General features: G+C 43.8%; 1 protein-coding gene across 2 annotated transcripts; it reads left to right on the forward strand.

Annotated features, from left to right (window-relative positions):
- Nucleotides 1-4,531: 4,531 nt before the first annotated feature.
- Nucleotides 4,532-20,718, forward strand: NDE1 (nudE neurodevelopment protein 1). 2 transcript variants are annotated; one of them, XM_082490542.1, is made up of 9 exons: nucleotides 4,532-4,597; nucleotides 9,540-9,669; nucleotides 10,717-10,870; nucleotides 13,905-14,053; nucleotides 14,397-14,533; nucleotides 15,558-15,737; nucleotides 16,852-16,943; nucleotides 17,998-18,134; nucleotides 19,230-20,718. In XM_082490542.1, the coding sequence occupies exons 2-9, from the start codon at nucleotides 9,584-9,586 to the stop codon at nucleotides 19,321-19,323; spliced, it is 1,029 nt and encodes a 342-aa protein (XP_082346668.1). In that variant the 5' UTR covers nucleotides 4,532-4,597; nucleotides 9,540-9,583; the 3' UTR covers nucleotides 19,324-20,718. The 2 variants fall into 2 exon arrangements, with proteins under 2 accessions (XP_082346668.1, XP_082346669.1); XM_082490543.1 differs by lacking the exon at nucleotides 4,532-4,597 and adding an exon at nucleotides 6,167-6,278.
- The last annotated feature ends 1,006 nt before the right edge of the window (nucleotides 20,719-21,724 follow it).

Below are 21,724 nucleotides of genomic sequence, written 5' to 3' on the forward strand. Positions count from 1 at the left end.
CCTCTGCGGCTCGCAGCTCCCCGGGCGCTTCCAGCTCGGCCTGGCCCGCAGCCCGGGGGGCTACGGCGAGGCCCGGTCCGAGCACCACCCCACCCCCTCCCGGCCCCGAACAAACAGCTCCAGCGCGCCCCAAGGCGCTGCCGGGCAAACCGCCGCTCCAGCCCGCGGGCGACTCCGGGCAGAGGCCGTTGTGCAGCTCCGCCCGGGGGACGGGCTGCTGTCCGCGAAGGGAGCGGCCCCGTTCCCGTCCCTGCCGGGCCGCGGCGTTCCACCGGGGCCTCCCCGCTGCCGCAGGGCGGCGGAGGCAGCGCCGGCCTAGTGGGAGCCGGCGCGCCCGGCTTGGCTCTGCTCTGCCCCCACCCGCCGCGCCGCGCCTCACCTGAGCCGCTCCCGCCGCCCCTCACATGCCGCCGCGGCCCCTCACACCCCTTTGTTGTCCTCCCTCCTCCCTATCTGCTCCTTCTGCCGTCAAGCGACGCCGAGCGCCGGAAACCAGCCCGCTGCCGCAAAGGTGGCTGTCGTAATGCTCCGCTCCGCTCCACTCCACTCCCTCCTCTTCCCCAGCGCGTAGCGGGCTGGTCCCGGCTGCGGGCGGTGGCTTTTGAACCTGCCCCAGGCCCGGGGCTCCCGGCGGCCCTCGGCGTGCGGCCCGGGGCGGGGCGACACCCCGACACGGGGTTAGAGGGGCTGCGGGGTTGCCCGCGCCCAGCTGGAGAGTGCCCGGGGCCGCCCTGAGAGGATGAGGGCGGCACTTGAGGGGATGAGGGAGGCCCCGTTCAGGGACACCCTGCTCCCCCCCCCCCCCCCCCCCCCCCCAAAGACGGGACCGCTGAGCAGCGCCCCTGTTCCCCTTTACACCGGGACGCCGCCACCTTACACTGGGGGGGGGGGGGGGGGGCGGGGAGTGTCTCGGGCCGGGCACACCTGAGCCGAAGGGACGGGCAGAGCGGCGGGTAGTCGGCCCCGGGGAGGTCTCCGGGAAGGCCCGCGGAGGGGCCCGGCCTCCAGCAGGAGCCCGAGCGGGTGCGCTCACGGCTCAGGCGTGCAGCGGGAAATGAGGAAATTGTCACGGCGTTGAACTGGCCTCTTATAGGTAATATTTTTTTTTTGACGCCTTGCACTGAATTTAAGCTTTCACTTTGAAATTTCTTGTACACATACAGAAAAAAATCTTGGTTGCCAGGTACGGACAGTTTTAACGGTTTCTAAGAGCCTGTTGCCTTGAAGGCAGTATATAGTCCTAAACCCAAGGACAGCAGTTAAATGCCAGTACTGTTCAGAAATCTGCTGTTTGCTTATTTTAACAGAAGTGTCTGACCTCTCTGTACTGTCCTTCAGTGGGTTGCTTTGGGCATTGTTAGCTGTGTATAAATTCCCAAAGTAAGATATATAAAATATATAAAAATATAAAGCAATTACTGGCTAACAAAAAAGAACAAGCTTCTAACAAACCACTGATTAGGCATTAGTTGTGGTCGCCACCCCCTGATAAAACACCTGAAGGCTGCTAGCCAAAAAAGCATCATGAAAAGGGTGGGCCTCCACTACTAGCTCAGTTTTAATAATTTGTCATTCACTGGGTCTGTTGATGTGAGTGACACTGGCAATCCACTGAAGATAATTGGGTTTTATTCACTTCAGAGTTTTATGACCTTTTGCATTGATATTTTTCCTCTTGAATCCTTGTGCCACTTACTAATTGTCCTTGTCTCAACAATCCTGCCTTTATTTGTAGTTTTACTTTTCTTTTGTACAGACACAGCTCTGTCTCACAATTTAACAGTTCCCTCAGAAGCCTGGGCCAAGGTCGTGCAGCAAATCCATCTCACCCAGGCTAGGCTTGCCCCCTGGCATGCAAGTACCTGAGTCCCTCGAGGAAGGGGGTTAGTGACAGAGTAGAGTGAAGATCCACTTTTTGGTGTTTCAGTATCTTTTGATTGTAAGTGATATAGTATTAGGCTAAGTTGTCATTTTACATTCACTTTTGCCTAATGGGTTGCAGCCACCAGCAAGGTTAAGAGTTGTCTTAGTAGCAATGTTAGTATCTACATCCAGTCTTCCCCTGTTACCATGGTTCACTCAGGGTGTAGTGCTGCCCTGCATCGAGGCCTCGAGTGGTGTAATGTTTTCCTTTGCTTAACAAGCCGGCACTATTAATGAGCATTTGACAGTATAATCAAAAAATTTGTCAGTTCAGGACATCAGAAGGGTTTTAAAGTAGTGAGAATGTGTTTCTTACTTGAGCATTTGCAAATCCAATTTTACATATGCAGACTGCAGAGAATTATATAACATCTTTAAAGAGATAGAAGTAGGTTTCATTGGTGTTAAATACTTGCTCTTCAGTGATAGCAGTACTTGCATATGATATTGTAATACATATGTTTGTCACTTCTTGTTATGGGTATCAGTAATCCATTAAAAAAATTAAAAGTTCACTAGTTTGTAGTGACAATTAATGAGCAGTTCCTGTTCCATCCATAGAGGAGTGGTTCTGTGACGAGTGAGTGAGTTGTTGCTGCAAAGCAAATATTTTTTCCCGTGAGAAATTTATTGCCAAAAGATAAGGTGTTGAAACCTTCCCAGAACTTAAAGTGTATAGATTTTTGCTCTCTTAGCTTTCATGGAAGAATCAGTGTCAATCAATCTCATTAAAATAACCAGCACACGAACCCTAGCACCACAAAAATCTGCCATTTATTAATTATTAATCAGCAAACTAAAAATAAATGAATAAAATCATCTCTTCTGCTAATTTTAAAACAGACAAATGTTCTCATTCTTCTTGCAAACAAGGCAGTGATAGTAATTATAGTAACCATTTTTTTAATATTTATTGCTTGTTTACAGTGGAGCCTTCGAGCCTCTGGCATTTGTTAGGGTGCTGTTTGTTACACTCAGAATTGGATGAGAGGCTAAACAACTTCCTCTGAAATCTGGGAATTTTTGCTATGAGTTACAAGTGTTTCAAGATGAGAAATATTAAAAATACTCAGGTGTATCTTTGATATCATCTGTGTACTCACACTATCCTCAAAGATTTGTTTGAAGGGTTAAAGTAAAATGTCCTTTGTTCCAAACTTGCAAACAATGTATAAATTTTTTAATTACTGGGCACACAATACAATAGCGTGTGGTTTATTTTCTGTAAGTTATCTGATAATAAAAACATTCTTGAGTAATGACAGAACTGCAAATTGCAATTAACCCAATTTTTTAAACACCTAATTTAGTTTTCTATTCATAGTTTGTCTCCGTTTACTTCTGCTGAACGTCTGTCCTCAAATTAGAATTATTTTGCTGAACACCTGACCTGAAAGTATAATTGTTTTGCTCACCCTTTTCAGTTAAAGTTATCTTCACTATAGATAGATTTCTCACAGTGGAATATTCTTACAGAAAAGCATCCATCCTCTTTGTTACGTCCCAGCCTTGTTCTGCAAAGTCTTTGGGAGAGGCACATTCCCAGTTTAGACAGTTAAGTCTTTTCAGGATCAGACTCTGCTCCAGGCCTGGTGTTGCATCACAGAAGTGAATGAAACTGGGATCAGGGCCCCTGCATGTGAGCGCCTGTCATCCAGCAGTTTGTAAAACGTGCTGCAGGGGTGTGAAATGATACTGGGTGACATATGACCATATGTATGTAAGCTGGAGTGTATCTACACCTATGTGATAATTAGTGTTTTTGTTTTGACTCAGGAAACAAATGGCAGACACGCCTGATGACCAAGTGTTTGTGCGCACTGTTTGGTAGGAACGCACCCAGGGCACTTGAGAAAGCCTTGGCGTGCCTCGGTCCCCTTCACGCTGACCCTGCATGGCGAAGCCACGGTGAGTCACGTATCGGCCGCATTGAGCTGCAGCTCTGTCCCTTAGTCTGTGGGGAGCTCGTTCCCCTGCGGATGCTTGCGGTATCTTCTCTGGAATGATGACATCGTGCTGAGGTATAGATGACTGCAAGTATCTAATATTTCATAGACTGCTTTGTCCTTGTGACACGGGCTTCAGGGACACAGAAGCCGGTTCCTTGGTTGTGAAAAGGGGACTTTAGTGTAAAAATGTTGCACTGACATTAAACAGTTAGGGTCTCTGTTTCAGAAAAGGCCTTTGGAATAATAATAAAAAATATTTGACGTAAAGCTTTTCCTCTTTTAGAGGATTTCATGGGAAAACGGGTATTTAGAATTTCATCACGGTGGCAAATGCTGATTTATACCGTTAACATCTTAGAAGATGCAGGTCCTTGTGCCCGCTGTAGCTCATAAAACACCGATGAAAGAAAGGTTTTAGCGTGGTTGACGCGTGCCAGGGCTGGATATACGGAGCACGCAGCCGAGGATAGGCCATCCTTCCCCGCTCGGGGGGACCGCCGGTAGGGCCGGGCTGGGCTGGGCTGGGACCGGCCCGGCCGCCGCCCCCGAGCGCCTTTTGAAAGTAACGAAAGTTTCCAAACCTTCCAGGAGGGGCGTTTTGGCGGCGCTGATTGGCGGAGCCCCCCGCGGCACGTGACCGGCAGCCAATGGGACGGCCGTGTCGGGCCGGACCGGGGAGAGCGGCGGCTGCCGGCGCGGAGCTCCGCGGTCCTGCGGCGGTGGTGGTGAGAGACCGGGGTTCCCCCGCGTCGCCCGGCAGGCTGGTGGGAGGGCGGGCAGCGCTCCGGGGCTTCCCCCTCTGGCGGAGCGCCCCTGCCACCGGCAGGGCAGGGCAGGGCAGGGCAGGGCAGGGCAGGGCGGTTTCGGTGCGGCGTAGCGCAGCCCAGCCTCTCCGGGTGTCCCGAGTCCTGCGGTGGTAACCGGGGCAGGTCGGGGAGGCAAGGGGAGACGGGGCTGGGACACTGCCTGTCTGCGGTCCCCGCTGCTTCCCGCATCCTTCCCTGCGAACCCGAATCGCCTTCTGCATCTGGAGTTGCTCCGGCCGTTGCTGGTGGGGAGGGGACCGTGGGAACCGTGTCCGCCGGCTTAGCTGCCGCCCGGCTGCGTGATCCGCATGGGAACGGGCAGCCCCGGCGCTGCCGGGCTCCCGCTCGGCCGTGGCTGAGAGCGTCGGGGTCAGGCATTCCGGGAGAGAAAACTTTGCGGAGTTGCCTTAGGAATTGCTGGAAACTCGGAAGTATCAGAGCTGGACTGGTATCTGAAAAGATGAGGGCTTTGCCGAATTAAGCCTTTTGGTAGAGAAGACCCTGAGAAGATGATAACTTTTTTTCGGTGCTGGCTGTGGGATTCTGTAGTAATCCTGGTACTCCTATGACCTCTTCCTTTTCTTTCTCTCTTGTGGTGATTTTCTTTTGTATTGCTTAAACAAAAGAAAATAGGCCCTTATGTTATAGGAAGACCCTTGCATGGGGACTATTTTAATAAAATGTAATTTTCATAGGATGGGAAAGCTACTTTTCAGGAGCAAAGAGGGGTTTTGTTTTGGTTTACAGTTAGGAAAAATGTCTAATAGGAGCTTACCGTCTCTGCCGTGGATAATTCGGTAGTATGTGTTGTACTGCTTTAGCTTTTTATTACCATATGAATTGCTCTGACTCAGACCATCAGGCATTGCTACAAAGGTAGGCCAACGTTGTTCACCAAGCTAAAATGTTCTTTTGTTAAAAAAGAAAAAAGTATTCAGTATGTAGGGTTGTTTTGAGTCCTACTAAAACAGCATCTAAGTTGAGGTCCTCAGGAATTTGGTGAAATCAGACTCTGATTCCCAAATTGAAGTTCCCTGAGTAATTTTGAGTGTGGCTTTTCTGCTTTTCTTTATGGTTTTTTTTTTTTTTTTTTCCTTAAGAATTTTGCAATTCTGCACTCACTTATATGAAATCCTTTCCTGTAGCATTTATGCTGAGGTATTTTTCTCACTGCAGAAGTCCATTCCCCACCCATGAACACTTCCCCTTCCTGTATGATGTAGAGGTTTTGTAATGTCTGAGACCAGCACTGGTGCTGCTTGCACGCAGGAAATCTGGCCAGATATCTCTTCTGGCTACATGAGTGCGAAAACATGTAAGGTGCAGCCAGTGTGTGCCTGCCATAGACTGACTTTCTCTTGTTTTTTCCAAGTTTGCCAGTGTTTAACAAAACACTGCTACAGCCTCCTTAACCCCCTCGCCCCTCCCCCTTTTGTAGGGAGCCTAGACAAAGAGAAGTTCCTAATTGGTTTAATTGATTACTTTCCAGGCCTTTTGCATACAGTCTCCAAGCTGTTAAAAATCAAGGGGAGAAGACAGCAGGGGGAAAAACAAAAAGTCAAAGCCCTATCCTTTCTACAGGCAGTTTAGAAAGATTTATGTGAGTATTTTTTGATATATTTTTTTAACCGAATTTCAGAAAATCAAAAAAGCTTTAATACTTGTCCAAAACTTGCAAATTTTCTTTTCAGTTTAAGTTTGTATCTTGCATCTTTGATTAGCTGGAAAAATCCCTGTGAGCTAAGATGTAGTGCAGGTGTACAGGGAACCTAGTAGGTCATCTTCGTGTGTTGCACATGAAAAGCATATGCATGTGACATGGGACAGTAGTGAAACTGTCTCTGCCATGTTGTGTCGTTTTTGTGGAATAAGTATAGGTCCACAGTTGTTCCGTGTATTTGCAATTTAACAATTAATTTTAAATTATAAGTGCTAAATAAGTAATGGTAACCATGAAACGGAGCGTACTCTTAACAGATAATATCCTTAGCGGGTCCGTAATCTCGTGTTTACAAATACATACTTAGAAACCGAAGGGGACAGTATCTTTATGCTTCTGTGAAAGTTTTCAAGGTTCTGTGGAACTCTTAGAAATCTTATGGCTCAGTTAGGGAACATTCTTTTGTGTGTGACAATCTTAAAAAATGAGAATTAGTACATTCTTTTAGTCCTTCCAAAGTGCAGTGTGAAGACAAAAGCGAGAGCCAGATATGAGCATACTCAAGCTTTTGAGGCCAACGGGGGCTGTGTCTTATGGTTCCAAAGGGTTGTTTGAAAGCTTTCGGGAGCAAGATGTCTTGCTCTTCAACTTTATCTTGTTTGACTTTTTTTTGTTGACTGTCTGAACACAGATATGGGATTTATTATAACACTTGTTTCAGAAGAATTCCACTTTGGAGACTTCTGAAACATATTTTAATTTGTGTAGCAAAACCAGGCATACCCTGGGTGGATTATCTGTTCTTGAAGAAATACAGAAAATTCCTGTTGTCTGGGTGGTGAGAAATAACCATCTAAAGGAAACTCTGGCTTGCTGTTCTCTGAAGTGGTTTGACCACAGTAATGGATGCTGGTCCTTCTTGGTTTCCCATTGCACCTGCATCACTCTTTTGTGTCTAACCCTCCCTCCCTGTCTCTCAGCTGTAAGAGAGAAATTTTTTTTTTTCTCACAAGTGTGCTGCAAGGATTGGTGTGTGTGTACATAGCACCTCGAGCATAGGACATCCTCATTAACATCAAAGGCACTTTCAGTTCACTTAAAAATAATAGAGTACATGTGTTGTAAATTATCCTAAGTCAAGAATGTTAATTGTGCTTGGTTGTGATTTTCTTTTTAATAGGCAAGGGTGCTGTTTGGAAAAATCACTCCTCCTTACTCACTCCTTTTCCTCTCCTTTCTCCCCAGTGCATACTTCTGTAAATACATACAAAGAGCAGTAAACTAGAGACTTCTTGCTGGAAGTGTGTCCATACATCACACAGTGGTTTTATTTGTTAGAAGGAAGGTGTGTAGCTTGGTCTGATTATAATTCATTTTCTTGACACAAAATGTTAAGAACTAAAGCTTAGCAACTTCCCCCCCACCAGCCAGCTCCCCTTCCAAATAATAGTGGAATTTCTGTGAGTGTGTAGCTGATACTGTGCATTGAGGTGTGTGGGCACAGCCCATGTCGCTGTTGCGAATCTTTGCTCAATAATCTCCTGAAAGTGGCCTAGGCTGTGGGAAGGACTTGTGCTTTGCAGCATTGCTTGGGTATGTAAGAATCGTGCTTTAGATAGCCAGACTACTTTGAGTACTTGATACAGTTGTCTGTATTAGAGGTAAGAACTACATATGTTTGTCTCAGCCATTTATCTAGTATACTGTTAATCCTCTTTAAACCAGGTGATTTTTCTGGAGAGGAAAGCCTCAACACAGGTTATGACTAATTTTTTCCATTGGTTCCATAGATGTGCAGTTTATGCACGTTTTCTTTAGCTATGACATGCTGCTCAGAAGGTCTCATCCAGCATTTGCTGAGTATCATAAATAAGAAGAGTAGAAGGCAGGACTGAGATCTAAATGATCTTTGAAGGCTTTGGCTGGTTTTTTTCCTCTTTATTCCATCAGGATTACCTCTAGAAAATGTTTTGCTCAGTAGATCCAGAGCTGAAACTTGGTAGAACTGTGTTTCCTCATTGTTAGATTTCAGCAATACGGTTTTCTGACAACTGCCATTGTCATGAATTGTTCAACTCCACCTTTATTTACTGTCCTGATTTATTTGGGTTTCTCTTAAATGGATAATGTCTATGTGGAATCTTTGCCTCAACCAGGGCGGGACATAGGCAGGTTATCCAGCGCATTAGGTTTGATGTTTCTCCATTGTCAAGACTAACTCATATAAAATTATATTTGCCAGTGACCTGTTTATTAGAGTGCATTGTGCATGTCAGAGGGCAGTTATTTAATTGTGGTGCTTAGATACTTAAGTCTTCAAGCAGGAGTGACAAACTTGAGTTCTTGATTCTCCTGTGGCTCTTTCATGTGTCCTTCCCATTTGGGACTATGTCCTGTGACTGGGTTTATGCTGGCACAGGGACAGCTGAATGGTCTGGATTGCTCACTGGGTTGCTGCAATCTATCTGCATACCTTAGTCCAACCAGGTGGTATCCCACTAAAACCTCTGTGGGGCTTTCATCCTCACTTCCCTGGGAATTTCTGGAGCTCCCTTCTCCCATGGTTCTCTGAAGTATCCAGATATATTGTGGGCCTCAGCCATACATGGATTGTGATATTTCACATTTAAAGTCGGGTAGCTTTTTCTATGTTAACCTAGGGAGAAATTTTTCACATGTCTAGCGGTTATCTCCATAAAAAGCTTAGGTGTTCCTGGAAGTGTTAACACAGGAGATTAGAATCTTGAGTACCTTATCTGTGTCTCTTTGAAGTTTCTCTTTAATTTCATGGTAACTGTCTTTAGGGTTGTTGAAATCGACCTTAATTGCACTGTCTTTGGAGCTGAAGTGCCTGACGTCTTCTCTTTCACTTGTGTTCTGTGTGCATTGGCACAGCTGCCAATGAAGTTTAAGGTTTGGTGCTCTGTGCTGTGCAGTCGGAGGGTGGGGAAAGTGCTCACTGCTAGGGATGTGGCGTAGGCGTGCAGCAGCCTTGGAAGAACTGGGAAAAGGGACCTGATTACTCAGTAGTGATTCTTACACATGTATGGTAAATCTGGCAGAGCCCTGTCAAGGCTGGTCTTCAGTTTGGTCTCCAGGCGTGCAGTGACTTCCTGGGAGGAGGGATGCTCTGCTCTGCTGCAGAAAGCACTGAGGTAGCTCACTGCATTAATTCTTATGCTTGATCCTTTAATTTTCCAGGGGGTGAAAAATTAAACTGGAGTTTTAAACTTTGAGGACTTACCATGGAAGACTCAGAAGGACATCACTTCAGCTCAGTGGAAGAGGAAACCAGATACTGGAAAGAGTTGGCTATGAAATACAAGCAGTGGTAAGGCAGTGGCTTCATTCCTCTGGGCTGTTCAACAGGGCGCATAACATGCATAACACTGTGTGCAAAGACATAGATAGTACCGCATAGCTGAACCACCTTGAATTTACTCCTCTGTCTTGAGTGGGAGCAGTAGCAATGCTTCTGCATAAACTACAGCAGCCCGGAGTCCTTGATGCATATTTGAGCAGTGAAGCTGTGTTGCTGTGGCACTGCTGGTTTTGGTCCTTGCTCTGGTTTGAGTAGGACTGTGTGTTCTGAAATTGTACCTCTGACTGCAGTTGGGGGCAGCCCGGGTAAACTTGCTGTAGAACCTTGTTGGGGGTGGATGATCCAGGCCATTGCAGAAAGAGATGCTGCGGTTCACTCTTTATACCTCTGTGTGGATCAAGAATGGTTTGACAGCACGTAGATGGAGGATGATCACTGGCTGAGAATGAACATACTTTGCTCTTCCCTTTAGCTCAATATGTTGCTCTAAATGCAGTAAAGGGTGAAAAAAAAATCCAAACTTTTTAGATGCTGATATTGGTGGGTCTTTTCTTAGACCAGGTGTTTGGACCTTTCAGTGCCGCTTGTTTAGCGTGCTGGAGGATTATTTCAATAGAGTTGCTTGAGAATGTAAGAACATCTTTCCTTCCATCTTCCTCTTTTTATCACTTTTTATTGCTAACTAAAAATAGCTTTGTTCATATTTCCAAATAAATGAATTGAATAATAGACTAAATGTGCAGATAGCAGTGGAAAATGTACACGCTAAAGAGACTCCGCATGTCCTCATCACCTCTAGTGTGAAGACAGACTTTGGGATTTTTCTATTTATTTGGGCTTTTTTTTTATTTGTTTACCAGTTTGCTATGGGGTGGCTTTCCCTGCTTCACAGGGAAACATTTGCATATGGCCCTCTCTTCCTGTTGAATATGTATTTTGGAGAAGGGCATAGAGCCTTCTGTGTTAAAGGGTGGTATTTTTTTTACCTTGAGGGTACAAGATATATGGGCTTTTTTGTTCATTATGATGAGTTCTGTTGCTGGAATTGCTCTCTAGTGCTGAGAATACACAGGAGGAATTGCGTGAATTCCAGGAAGGGAGTCGAGAGTATGAAGCTGAACTGGAGACCCAACTGCAGCAAACGGAGTCCAGAAACAGAGACCTTCTGTCAGAAAACAATCGTCTGCGAATGGAACTAGAGTCAGTTAAGGTAAGAGTGGCTGATGCATACAGTATCAGTACATCCTAAGTGCAAAGGTGAACGAGATGGGCACATGCAGATTCAGCTTGCAGGGGACCTTCTGCAGTGCAAAGAAATTGAACAGAAAACTGCAAAAAAGGAAGTCTTGAAAAATTAAGAAATGCCAATCTGTTGTCCGCTTTGAGGGTGTGGGGTACCTTGGTAATGTTCCTGAACCCCTGTTTGCAGGTTGTGGCTATATGTCAGGATAGATTTGAGACAGGAAAAAACTATTTGCAGTAGAATGGAGAGTAAACATGAACGTAACAGAGCTGCTGTTCTATTCCTTCTTCCATCTACTTAGTGCTTTTGTTCACAGCTTTCTTGCTGTCTGCATTGTGCAGACACAGATAATATTGCAGAACAATCAAAATACAAACATTCCATCTGTGTTCTTGCATTATATAAGAAAGCTCAATAGTTCATGGATTTATTATCTGGCATTCCAGATAAGCTGGAAAGCAGCAGCCAGTGGGTAACACATAGGACTGAGAAGTATAAGAGTTTCAGTCCTGGTTGTATTACTGAATCTGTGTGTACTTGGGGGAAAGAGAGTTTGTCCTCTTTACACTTGGTTAGTCTTCTGTGAAACTAAGAACCAGCTGAAAAGCATTAACTTCCATAATTATGAAACATAAAGGATATGAACTTACTGAGATGGAACTTCTTGCTACAGTGAAATAAGAAATAATGAAACTATCTATGCCTCATTTCAGTCTGCTGCTAGTCCCCTGTGCTGGTAGACAGGTTTAGGAAATACTGATAAGTTTTCTTAAACTTGAAAAAAATTGTCACTGAAATTGCTATGCCTTTTTAAAGTTTGATCATGTTGGCCTTTTACTTACAGGTGAGGTAAGAAGAAACACTACACTGTGTTTTGTTGGGCTAAGTCAATATCGGTGGAAGCAGAGATTAATTTAATTGCACTTCTACTCAATTGGATGCAATAATGAGTTAATGGGACTAAAGGTATTGGTATAAGTGATTAATCACTTAAGTGATTAATTCAGGTGTGCAACGCTTTTGGTCTAAACTGTTGTCCAAATTACTGTCTTAAGGAAATACTCTTGCGTTTCAGGCAGATGTCCCATCCCTCTAGCACCAACTGAGTGATTCTGCTCTCCCCTGCTTTTTTATAGCCAAATCTCCAAGCTTGTTTCCTTGTATTTGTTACATTGCACTGATCTTTGTTCCAAATGTGTTATATTGGTCTACTGTTCCATGTAGCCACATAAACCCATGGAAGCTGATGGGTTTGGAGAGAAGGCATAAATTTGACAAAAATAAAACTTGCAGTTCATTTAGTTGAGGAGGGTGTGGACTATTTTCTTTCTTTAGAGAAGTTAGGATGAGAGGAGGGGACAGTAAACCAGCCAAAGCAGTTAAGAATGAAAATAGTAGGAAACAACATAGAACCTCAAAAAGTGGAGGGTAAATGTATTTTAGAAAATCTTTAATTATTCTTCACAGTGGATAACTTTATTAAAACATATTCTGCTTGAAACAAACCTTTTAACAATTGGCTATTCATGCAGCCTGAAAACTGCAGTAGCAGCCTGCAGTGAAGGAACAGAGACCCTATTGATGGCCAGATCAGCTGATAGTTTATTACAATTGGCTGAAAACAAAGACTCAAACCTTGCAGTTCTGGTCTTTTATCTGTATCAATTCAAGAGCAAAGCATTAAACTGGTGAAGCCATTGAGCAGCAGTGTTAACTGAGCCCATCAAGGGTTGGTGTCTGCATCTAGGTCAGTGCTAGTGAACTTTGCCAGGCCCACACAGCTTGTGGCTTTGAGCTTACCAGCCTAGTGTGCGTGCTTGTGCCCCCCTCAGAAACCAGAGTTCACACTACCTAAAACTAAACGGAAACAATGCTTTGAAGGGTTTGTTTAGAGTGTCCTGAAAAGCTAGTTGAAAGTAATCTGCCTCTTAGAGCTTGGGGGCTCTTAAATTCAGCAAGCAACTATGCTTCAGAGATGTAGAAATACAGCAGTGTCTCCACAGTGTAATCAATTAAGAATTTCCTAATTCAGAACGGGTATCTCTATCCATCCTCCTTGTCTATGCGTTTCATATGCTAAAATAGCTGTCTTCAAATTATCAGTCAAATTCTAGTGCATGGATTTGTTTTCAGTGACTTTGAGTGTTGTACTTAAATTCTGGATGGAGAAAGCACTTCAGAAAGGCTACTTACACAGCAATCTTGGTGTTTTGAAAAAACCTCTGGCATGTTAAATTGGTCCGGTAGCATGGTGATGGAGTGTAAAGTGTTGCAGTAGACAGTGTGCTGTGAAGCTTTCCCTGTTGCATGATGTGGAGCTAACGCCACATATAGTGACAAGAGCAGGAGAGAGATATTTGATGGAGAAGCTAACCCTTCCTTCCTGCCCTGTGCCTCTCTTGAATGTAGCTTTGTGTACATGCTGTAAAGGGAGACAGAGTTTTTTAGGTTCGCATCCAAAGCATGTTGTGTAACTGCACCTGAAAAGTTTTGTGATCTAGAGCTCTGAACGTGCTTTGGGCTAATAAAACCACAGGGGCAGTGGAGAATCTTGCTGGTTCCACAGTAGTATGTAACAGTGTCACACTTCGATTTATTTTTTTTCTTGTTATGTAGGCTGCTAAGTACTGCCTGACTTCTTACTAGAGTTGAAAATAAGTGGCTTCTCTTGCATCTTGCTTTGTGCATTGCTAAAGCTCTTGGGGCTCAGAGATTATGCTAAGTCTTGCTGTCTGGGAGAGCAAGGAACGGCCCGGTGCTGTGGAGGTCGGGAACTGCTCTCCGGCACCATTGTTTGATAAGGAGCAACTGGAAGAGCTCTTGTCTGCTGGCAGACCAGAAGTATGTGAGCAATTGGCTTTGTTGGCATTTTATCATATGTAAGGTGATGTTTCTTAAAAAACTTGACAGCCTCTGCCTTTAAAGGTGCTCAGACAATGCCACAGAAAAAGAATGTGTGTTGCGAAGTCACTGATATGCTGTTTGATTTGCCTTTGATTAGGAAAAGATTGAAATGCAGCATTCGGAAGGATACAGGCAAATCTCTGCGCTGGAAGATGACTTGGCACAGACAAAAGCTATTAAAGATCAACTTCAGAAATACATTCGAGAACTTGAGCAAGCAAACGATGACTTGGAAAGAGCAAAAAGGTGACCTACCTTCTGTTTCCCTTTTTCCAGTTCTGCTCTGTCCTGTGAGTGCGGTGTCACTGAGCTGTTTGTGATGCCATGCTTGTTAGCACTGCCATTCTGAACTAATCACTTAAGTGATGATTGTGGTGAGGAGGTTTGTGGCAGATGGGAAATGCAATAATTATTCTTTTTCCTTCCACTCCTCCCACTATACACTTTCTTACCTTAAAAGCTAAAATAAAAGATAATAAAACAAAGCAAACCAAACAGAAATGCAACATTATCCCTTTTCTTGTGAGAGAGGGAGTTCCTCTATGTGCTTGAAAGATCTGGTAGTGACATCTTGTGCACGCTTTTTCAGAGCCACTATAATGTCTCTGGAGGATTTTGAACAGCGTTTAAACCAGGCTATTGAAAGAAATGCATTTCTGGAGAGTGAGCTGGATGAGAAAGAAAACCTCCTGGAGTCTGTGCAGCGCCTGAAAGATGAAGCTAGAGGTTAGACAGAAATTACTTGTATCTTTTCTTTTCTCCCTCCTGGCTTATAGCTGTTCAGTCCTCTCCGTATATCTTAGAGCTTGGCTTTTAAGTTTGCATCGTTTAAATCTGCTATCTGAAATGCAGAAGCAAATGAGGAAGCTTCAAGACTGTTCCCCCCGACTCCTTGAACTCCTGACCTTGTTCCAGAGCAGCTCGCAAAGCAAAAGTCTGTTCCAGCCTCTTCCTAATATGTGGTGATGCTTCAGGGCCTTAGGGGGTTAAGAAGAGCCAGTCCAGCTGGGGCATGTGCTGGTCTGGCTTCCTGTAACCCGTGAAGGTCAGCTTTAATAACCTAATTGTTTCCTGGCCTGTGAAAAGCGGAGTCAATGAAACACTAATCGGGCAGTAAAACAGGAGGGCTGTGACTGACTTCTAGTTACCTTTGAATAGCCTCATGTGTTACTTCTTGATTTCTGTCAGTAAGGCTGGGTGAGAAGAGAGAGGCCATGGAGCTGAAAAAAACACCTTCTATTTTTAGGTCTGTTCAGATTCTGTGCCCTCGAGTGGTTTCCTTAAGCTACAGCCAGGCTGTGGGACATAAGTGCTCTATTCCTTGGCTAGATGATAGTGTGGCTTCCACCTGGCCTCAGCTCAGGTTTCCTTCATGTGGAAACCAGGGTAGAAGAGAAAAGGGTGCAATAGGGAGAATCTCAACCTGGCAGGGAGCTGGAATGAGTTGCTTAGCCTCAGCCTTGAGGTGCTTCTGCTTACCAGCCTGTAACATTTGGAAAGAAGTTAATTCCTTGAGCTCAAAGGGAGCCTTGTGAAGGGATTTGAAAATTAAAGCCAGATAATAGCAACTGAACTAATACTACAGAAACATCGTAAACCACAATCCTAGAAAAGTCTTTAGTGATTGTCCAGATTTTGAACATATGCCTGGATCCTCCACAAGGGGAACAATCTTTTAAGCAAAACAAACTTGTTTTTGTCTTGGTGGATACATACTCCAAAGGCTTGCTTTCTGTTGCTTCCTCCATAGATCTACGACAAGAGCTTGCAGTGCAGCAGAAACAGGAGAAACCCAAAACACCGATGCGAACTACCCTGGAAACAGGAAGAACAGACACTGCAGTTCAAGCATCCTTATCTGTGCCTTCAACTCCCTCGGTGCACCGGACACCCAACATCAACATATCCACCCCTGCGACATTTAGGAGAGGTGACTGACAGGGAACCAGCGCAGAAATACTATTAGATGCCCTTGGTTTTACTTTGATTTCTGGCTAAGGGAGGAATGAGAAGAATGGAACAGAGTTGAGGGTTTCACTTAAAGGCACCTAAATTCAGTTACCATGGTCTCAGTATTCATAGACTGGGATTTTTGGGGTTTATTCATAGGCTCTTCTTTTCCATTTCATTTGAACTGTCCAGTAATAATAATTGTGAGGGACATGAAGAACTGATGGGACTATAGTATTAGTTCACAACTGTCCCAGACACGTTGGGCTAGCTTAGGGGAAGGACTTTAAAAAGGTCAGCATGACCTTTAATGTCACACTTGGGTTACTTGAGTTGGTTTCTCTGTGAGAGTAGGTGCTCTTTGAGAGAGGCTTTCTTTTTACTCTGGAGCAGCAGGACACTGACAGGTCATCCTAGCTGTTTGTACTAAATGACTATATCTCTGCTTTTCATGTCAATAATGTCAGTTACTTATTTTTTGTGAGCACTGATTATTTCAATATTTCAAACCTCTAACACAAAATCTCCAATCTTCACACTTAAAAAGCCAGAAATTTGTGTAACTGTGTTCATGTGTATGCATAAATGCGGGGATTTTTAATGTCACATTTTGATATAGCTCTGAGCACTAACAGAGTTTTGATTGTGGGCTTCAGTATGCCTAACCTAAAACGATGTGTTTTGTGTGGAGGAATTAATGCTTCTGTAAAAGTGAGAGGATTTGGAGATGTGTAATAAAATGAGATATGATGGTCCTCTCTGAGGACACATCCCTCTAGTTCCACTGCAGCAACAGAGGTGCAGAGTAGACTGGTAGAACAGATCTCTAGAAACCCAAGCCATAGCACATCTAGAGACTTGAGCTTAGGACAGTGTAACTTGAGCTGTCTCAGGGAGACAGTGCTTCTTATTCCTAATGGATGTGAAAGATCTGGAGGTGAGATATAAAATGGTGAAGATATCAATATTTCCTCTGCTCTGTCTGTCAGGTTATCTTCTGCCTTCCAGTGTCAAAATTGTGGTGTGATTTTTTTTTTTTTTTTTTTTTTTTTTTTTTAAATGAGTAATGTATCCTTCTTTAATCTGCCCTGCAGGTCTTGAGGACAGTTACAGTGCAACCCCTCTCACACCTGCTGCAAGAATATCTGCACTTAACATCGTGGGAGACTTGCTGCGAAAAGTGGGGGTGAGTGATTATCTGCTAGGCAATGCTCTTGGAAAGGTACAGCTGTCTGAAGCTACAGCCAGCACTATTTGTGCTGCTGCTCAGGGGAGATTGGAGAAAGTATCTTGCCCCCAGGTTAGCTAAGCGTAGCCTTGAAATTTGGTCTGGAGTCTGTACGTTTCTGACCAATCCCCAAATAGAGATCTGCTCTGCTTTTCTAAGATCTTATCCACATGGGCATAAGAACTTTTTCTACAAATTTCTGAAAGTGCATGTGCAGAAAGAATAAATTGGCATGAGTAAATTAAGAAGGGATCTGCTCCCATAAAGGCAGAGAAGAAAGCAAGCTGGTGCCTGCTGTCCAGAGGGCTTCTGCTGAAGTTTGCCTTAAGAGTCCAGTAGTCTTTTGAGCAAGGCTTAATATCGTGTTAAGCTTTAGTTTGACATTTAAGGTAGTGCTGATGCTGGAAAAGTTGTCCCATTACTTCCTTCTGTTTTCTCCCTTATGTCCCAGTGCTGGGTTGGCACAAGCATTTGTATGACTTTTTGATGGGCTGAGCTGCAGAACCGATACAGCCAAAGAGCAACCCAGCAACAAAGGTGGAGTGATCCAGGATGGAAGCATGTAGTGGAGAATAGGGTATCTGTGGCTCGGTTTCCTCAGGTGTACCACCTACTACATACAACCTAATATGTGTCTAGGGAATCAGATAACTCAAATGAACATTTAGTAATCTAAGAAGTTGTGCCTGTAAGAAAGAAGGTGAGGATTTTGTGTTCCTGCTGGTGAACAGCATTAACCCCTACAGTGGGTAAACTCCTTCTGTAGGTTAACCCCTACAGAAACAGAGATTCGGCTTTAGAGAGATGACTGGCTTCGTGTCTTCAAAAATTCAGAACTCGTGTGGCTCTGGGGTCTAGCAGGTTCCTCCACTAGACAACTCATTCTAAAAGAAACAAACAAAAAAAAATATCAAACCCTAAATGCTTTTAATGCCATTTTGGTGTGCCACAATGCCATCTTGCGAAAGAGAAGGGAGATATCTGACACTTGCCTCATCTGTGTTTACATTAGGCTTTGGAGTCCAAACTTGCATCTTGCCGAAACTTTGTGTATGACCAGTCTCCAAACAGAACCACGGTGTCCATGTACATGAACAGAGATGTCCTTGAAACACGCCTGAGTCCTCATCAGCCTCTGTGTGATCCAGGGTGAGTGTTGTTCTCTGCTGTTGTGTCTTAGTGAGAATTGTTGGTGTTAGAACTTAGTTGACTGGTACCGGTCTATTTAGTATTAAATCTTTGTTTTGGTAGAGAGAGATTTGTTTTCAAAAGATAATGAAATTTAGTTATTGATGATTATGATTTGAAGGTTTCAGATCAGTTTTTAAAATTTGGTATGACTAGCTGCTGAAATTCGAAGACTAGCTGGAATCAAGTTTTGAAAACCACAAATTCAAAGCAAATGTAATACACGTTTTGCTATAAACCCAGTGTTCAAATGGGACAAAGTACAACAGAGGAGCTCTTGCTTATTGGCTTAGTTTGTTTTTATGCTTTATGTTCTCATACAAATGATCTCTCAGGAACATTATGGCATGTAGGGACTTTCCCTTATCACAGTTTAAGGTTCTCATTTATGGGAGAACTGGCAAAAGGCAAATAATGGGTGCACTCAATCAGAATGCTTTGCAGATGCTAAGAACAGCTGACAGGAAGTTACCTGACTCAACTTATAAATTTGTCTGAACAGTTGAACTGGTTGTCTTTAAACAAATGAAGAAAAATCAGTAAGGGTATAGCAAATTACAGTTCAGTGTCTGCTTAAACCCTGCCAATCTTGTATAGCACATTCTTTAGATTCTTGGTAAATTAAGTGCCTATAGTAAAGTTTGTTCCAGACTTAATTAGACCTTTGCGCCGGGAATACCTGTTACCCAGTGCCTAAAGTTGTAGTATAGGATTGCTCCATGTTGTACTTGCTATCCCAGCCTAGGGAGAAACCCCATGAAAGCTCCTACAAGAAAGCCTTAAGGGCCATATATTTACATATTCATGCAGCTGATTACACATCTGCGGCTGTAATGCTAGAACTGAAATTCCAACACCTGTAAAAGATAGCTTGTCACTACTCGGAGGGAAACGGAGCCCTGTGTTGCAGTGGAAACTCAGGCCAGTTAAGTAACGGGCTCACTTGGTGCTTAGAGTGATATTCTTTTCTCTGTTGATTTCTCAAGCTGAGTGTTGTACTCTGGAAGATGATAAAACTGAGCAAGAAATGCACTAACTTCTATTTTGTATTTGCAGGTTAGTGAAATGCCTGGAGTTTGGAACACGGCCTTCAAATATTCCGGGACCAATGGGCCATCCCTCGCAAAGTGTTGTTAAGATGCTGCTATGAAAAGCCTGGCTGGCTTCAGAAAAGGAAAAAAAAAAAAAAAAATCTATTTTTTAAAGTTTAGTTTTAAAGAGAACATCCGTGAGCGATCAGGCAGTGGTCTTGGAGTAGGTGAGAACTGAACAAGAAGCTGCAACTGGCAGTGGCCTTGCCCAGCCTGGCTTCTGGACCAAGTTCTATGGGTAGTGTGATAAAGCAATGCTGCCTGGCAGTGCAGGACTTAGAATTGCTTCCTACATCAGTTGCTGTAAATAGCTCCTTGAAAGTTGCTTCTTTTGACACTGCCGGTCAAAGCCATTGTCCCTCTACCTACAACAGAGCCAATATTCCCTTTGCAGCTCCTCAGGCTTTGGCTTTTGGTGTGAACGCAGCACCATGGTGTTCTGGCTTAAATTCTGGTTGTGCTGGCATTCTATCATGGGTCTTGTGGGCTGCGACCACCCAAATTAGAGGAGTATTTTTGTGTGTAGAAAGGTGTATTTCTGCAGGGAAGCTGCTCAGCTCTTTGTGGGATGTTTGCTAGTCAGAATCTTGCTACACAAAAATCTGCCTCTGTAGTTGTAAGGTGGTTTTGTAAGCGATGATTTGCCATTAAGAACAGGTCATGCTTAAAGGTGAGGAATGCTGAGTGCTTAGAGTACTTGGGAGATCCCAGAGCTAACAGCAAAGTAGGAGGCTTTGGACTGGCTTAGCATATAGGCATCTCTTTTTGCCATGTTGTGGCCCATAAAGCCTGGCTGGTGTAGGAAGCAAGAGATCTGATTCGGTTTCTCATTCTAACATTGTAACAGGTGGGTTTTACTGCTTTCCAAACCTCCATTTATTAATGTGCCTTGGGTATTAGTGACTTTTTTCTTGTTTTATTTTTTCTATGAGAATATATGCTTTCAGCTGTTACTAATTTAGAAATATTTTTTAACCTGAAAAGTCCTTTATGCTAGACAAGTGTATCTGAGTAGAGAATTATTTTTAAATCCGTTTTTTCCCCCTATAGAATATTACTGCATTTTGGTTTGTTTTTTAAATGGAATAGGTTCACTCACAGTATTAATGTACCTTATGGAAGCCTGTACTTGCAAAAATAATCACGACTAAATAATTTTTATGGGTTTTTTTGGGGGGGTTGGGGTAGGGAGAGCTTACTTGACAAAGGAATGCATAAATAGGTTTGGGGTTTTGTGGGTTTGTTGTTTTGTTTTGTTTTTTTTTTTTTCTTAAGAAAATGCTATGAAAACAGCCACTGATGCATCTATTTCTCTGGAAAAGGAAATATTTCTCTGGAAAAGGAAATAACCACAGATCATTCCCATTATTCAGGCCATCTACAAAGTTGGCTTAACTGGGGAGCAGAATAAAGCTTATTTTGAATGCTAATTGTTGCTTCATTTTGAGTTTTTTTGCAAATTGTCACTGTGGTTTATGTGTAGATGTTTGCTACCAGTTTCTCATCTGTTTCTGATCAATGAAGCTGAAAGCGACATTGTTTGTGTTGCTGAATCATATGCAAAGATTTTTCTACATCTCTCTCTTCTCATGGTTTCCTACCCTAAGGAATGTACACATTGCCCTAGCTAAAGATGCCTCTGGGATTTACAGTGTTTACTATTGACATTGTGCTCTCTTAAAGTCTTGATCTATGGCTGTTTTAATGTGATTTTTATCCTCTCCTCTCACACAGGGAGTTGAGACTCTTTTCTTACCCATGAGGAGCAGAATTGCGTGGGCTACTTTTTCAGTTGTGTTGACACATGATTGATGGTTCAGTGGACTGTGTAGCCTGGAAGGATCAGTCAAGACAAGTTGCATTTTGCTTATCTTGCCAGAATTTGCCTGCTTGGTGAGCAAGTTGGCTTGCAAGCAGATTGAGACAGCATTGAGAAAAGGTATTAAGTTGGAAAATCATGGCTGTACGAGTATTATATATTTTACACATATATTACTAATGTGACTACAGATATAATCAGACAGACCAGGGGTGGGTATGTTACTGAGAATTGTCAAAATAATTTAGTCCAGAACAATTATCTCTGTAATGGTGCAGAGAGGAACTTTAGTTTGGACACTGTTGCAGAAGGATGCTTTCTGTGGTGTTACTAAAGAAGCCAACTCCCTATTTTGTCACAAGCTTTGCAAAACAGGGACTGGAACCTGAGTTTCTCAAGTGGTAGGGCAGTGCTCTAACCATCGGATCAACCTCTACCGTTATGCATGTGAATCTTCTAGCTGAATTCTTTTTAGAAGGGCTCTCTGTTCAGTTGCTGGTTCTGCTCCAAGTGTTGGTGCCTAAGACCATTCTTTATGAAGTCTGATGTCCTTGCTCTCCTTGTTCCCACACCCGCAGGCTCACAAGCTGTGTGTTTAACAGCCAGCTTTTTGAGTATGTTTACAGAGCTGGGCTGTGTGG

This window comes from Vanellus vanellus (assembly GCF_965231255.1).
Source record: "Vanellus vanellus genome assembly, chromosome: 14".
Lineage (NCBI taxonomy): Eukaryota > Metazoa > Chordata > Aves > Charadriiformes > Charadriidae > Vanellus > Vanellus vanellus.

What these genes read in the sequence shown, in the direction of transcription:
- NDE1 (XM_082490542.1), top strand. Translation starts at nt 9,584, where the DNA reads ATGGAAGACTCAGAAGGACATCACTTCAGCTCAGTGGAAGAGGAAACC. An exon ending in TGGAACTAGAGTCAGTTAAG is followed by an intron (nt 10,871 to 13,904) that starts GTAAGAGTGGCT and finishes GCCTTTGATTAG; the next exon opens with GAAAAGATTGAAATGCAGCA. An exon ending in ACTTGCTGCGAAAAGTGGGG is followed by an intron (nt 16,944 to 17,997) that starts GTGAGTGATTAT and finishes TGTTTACATTAG; the next exon opens with GCTTTGGAGTCCAAACTTGC.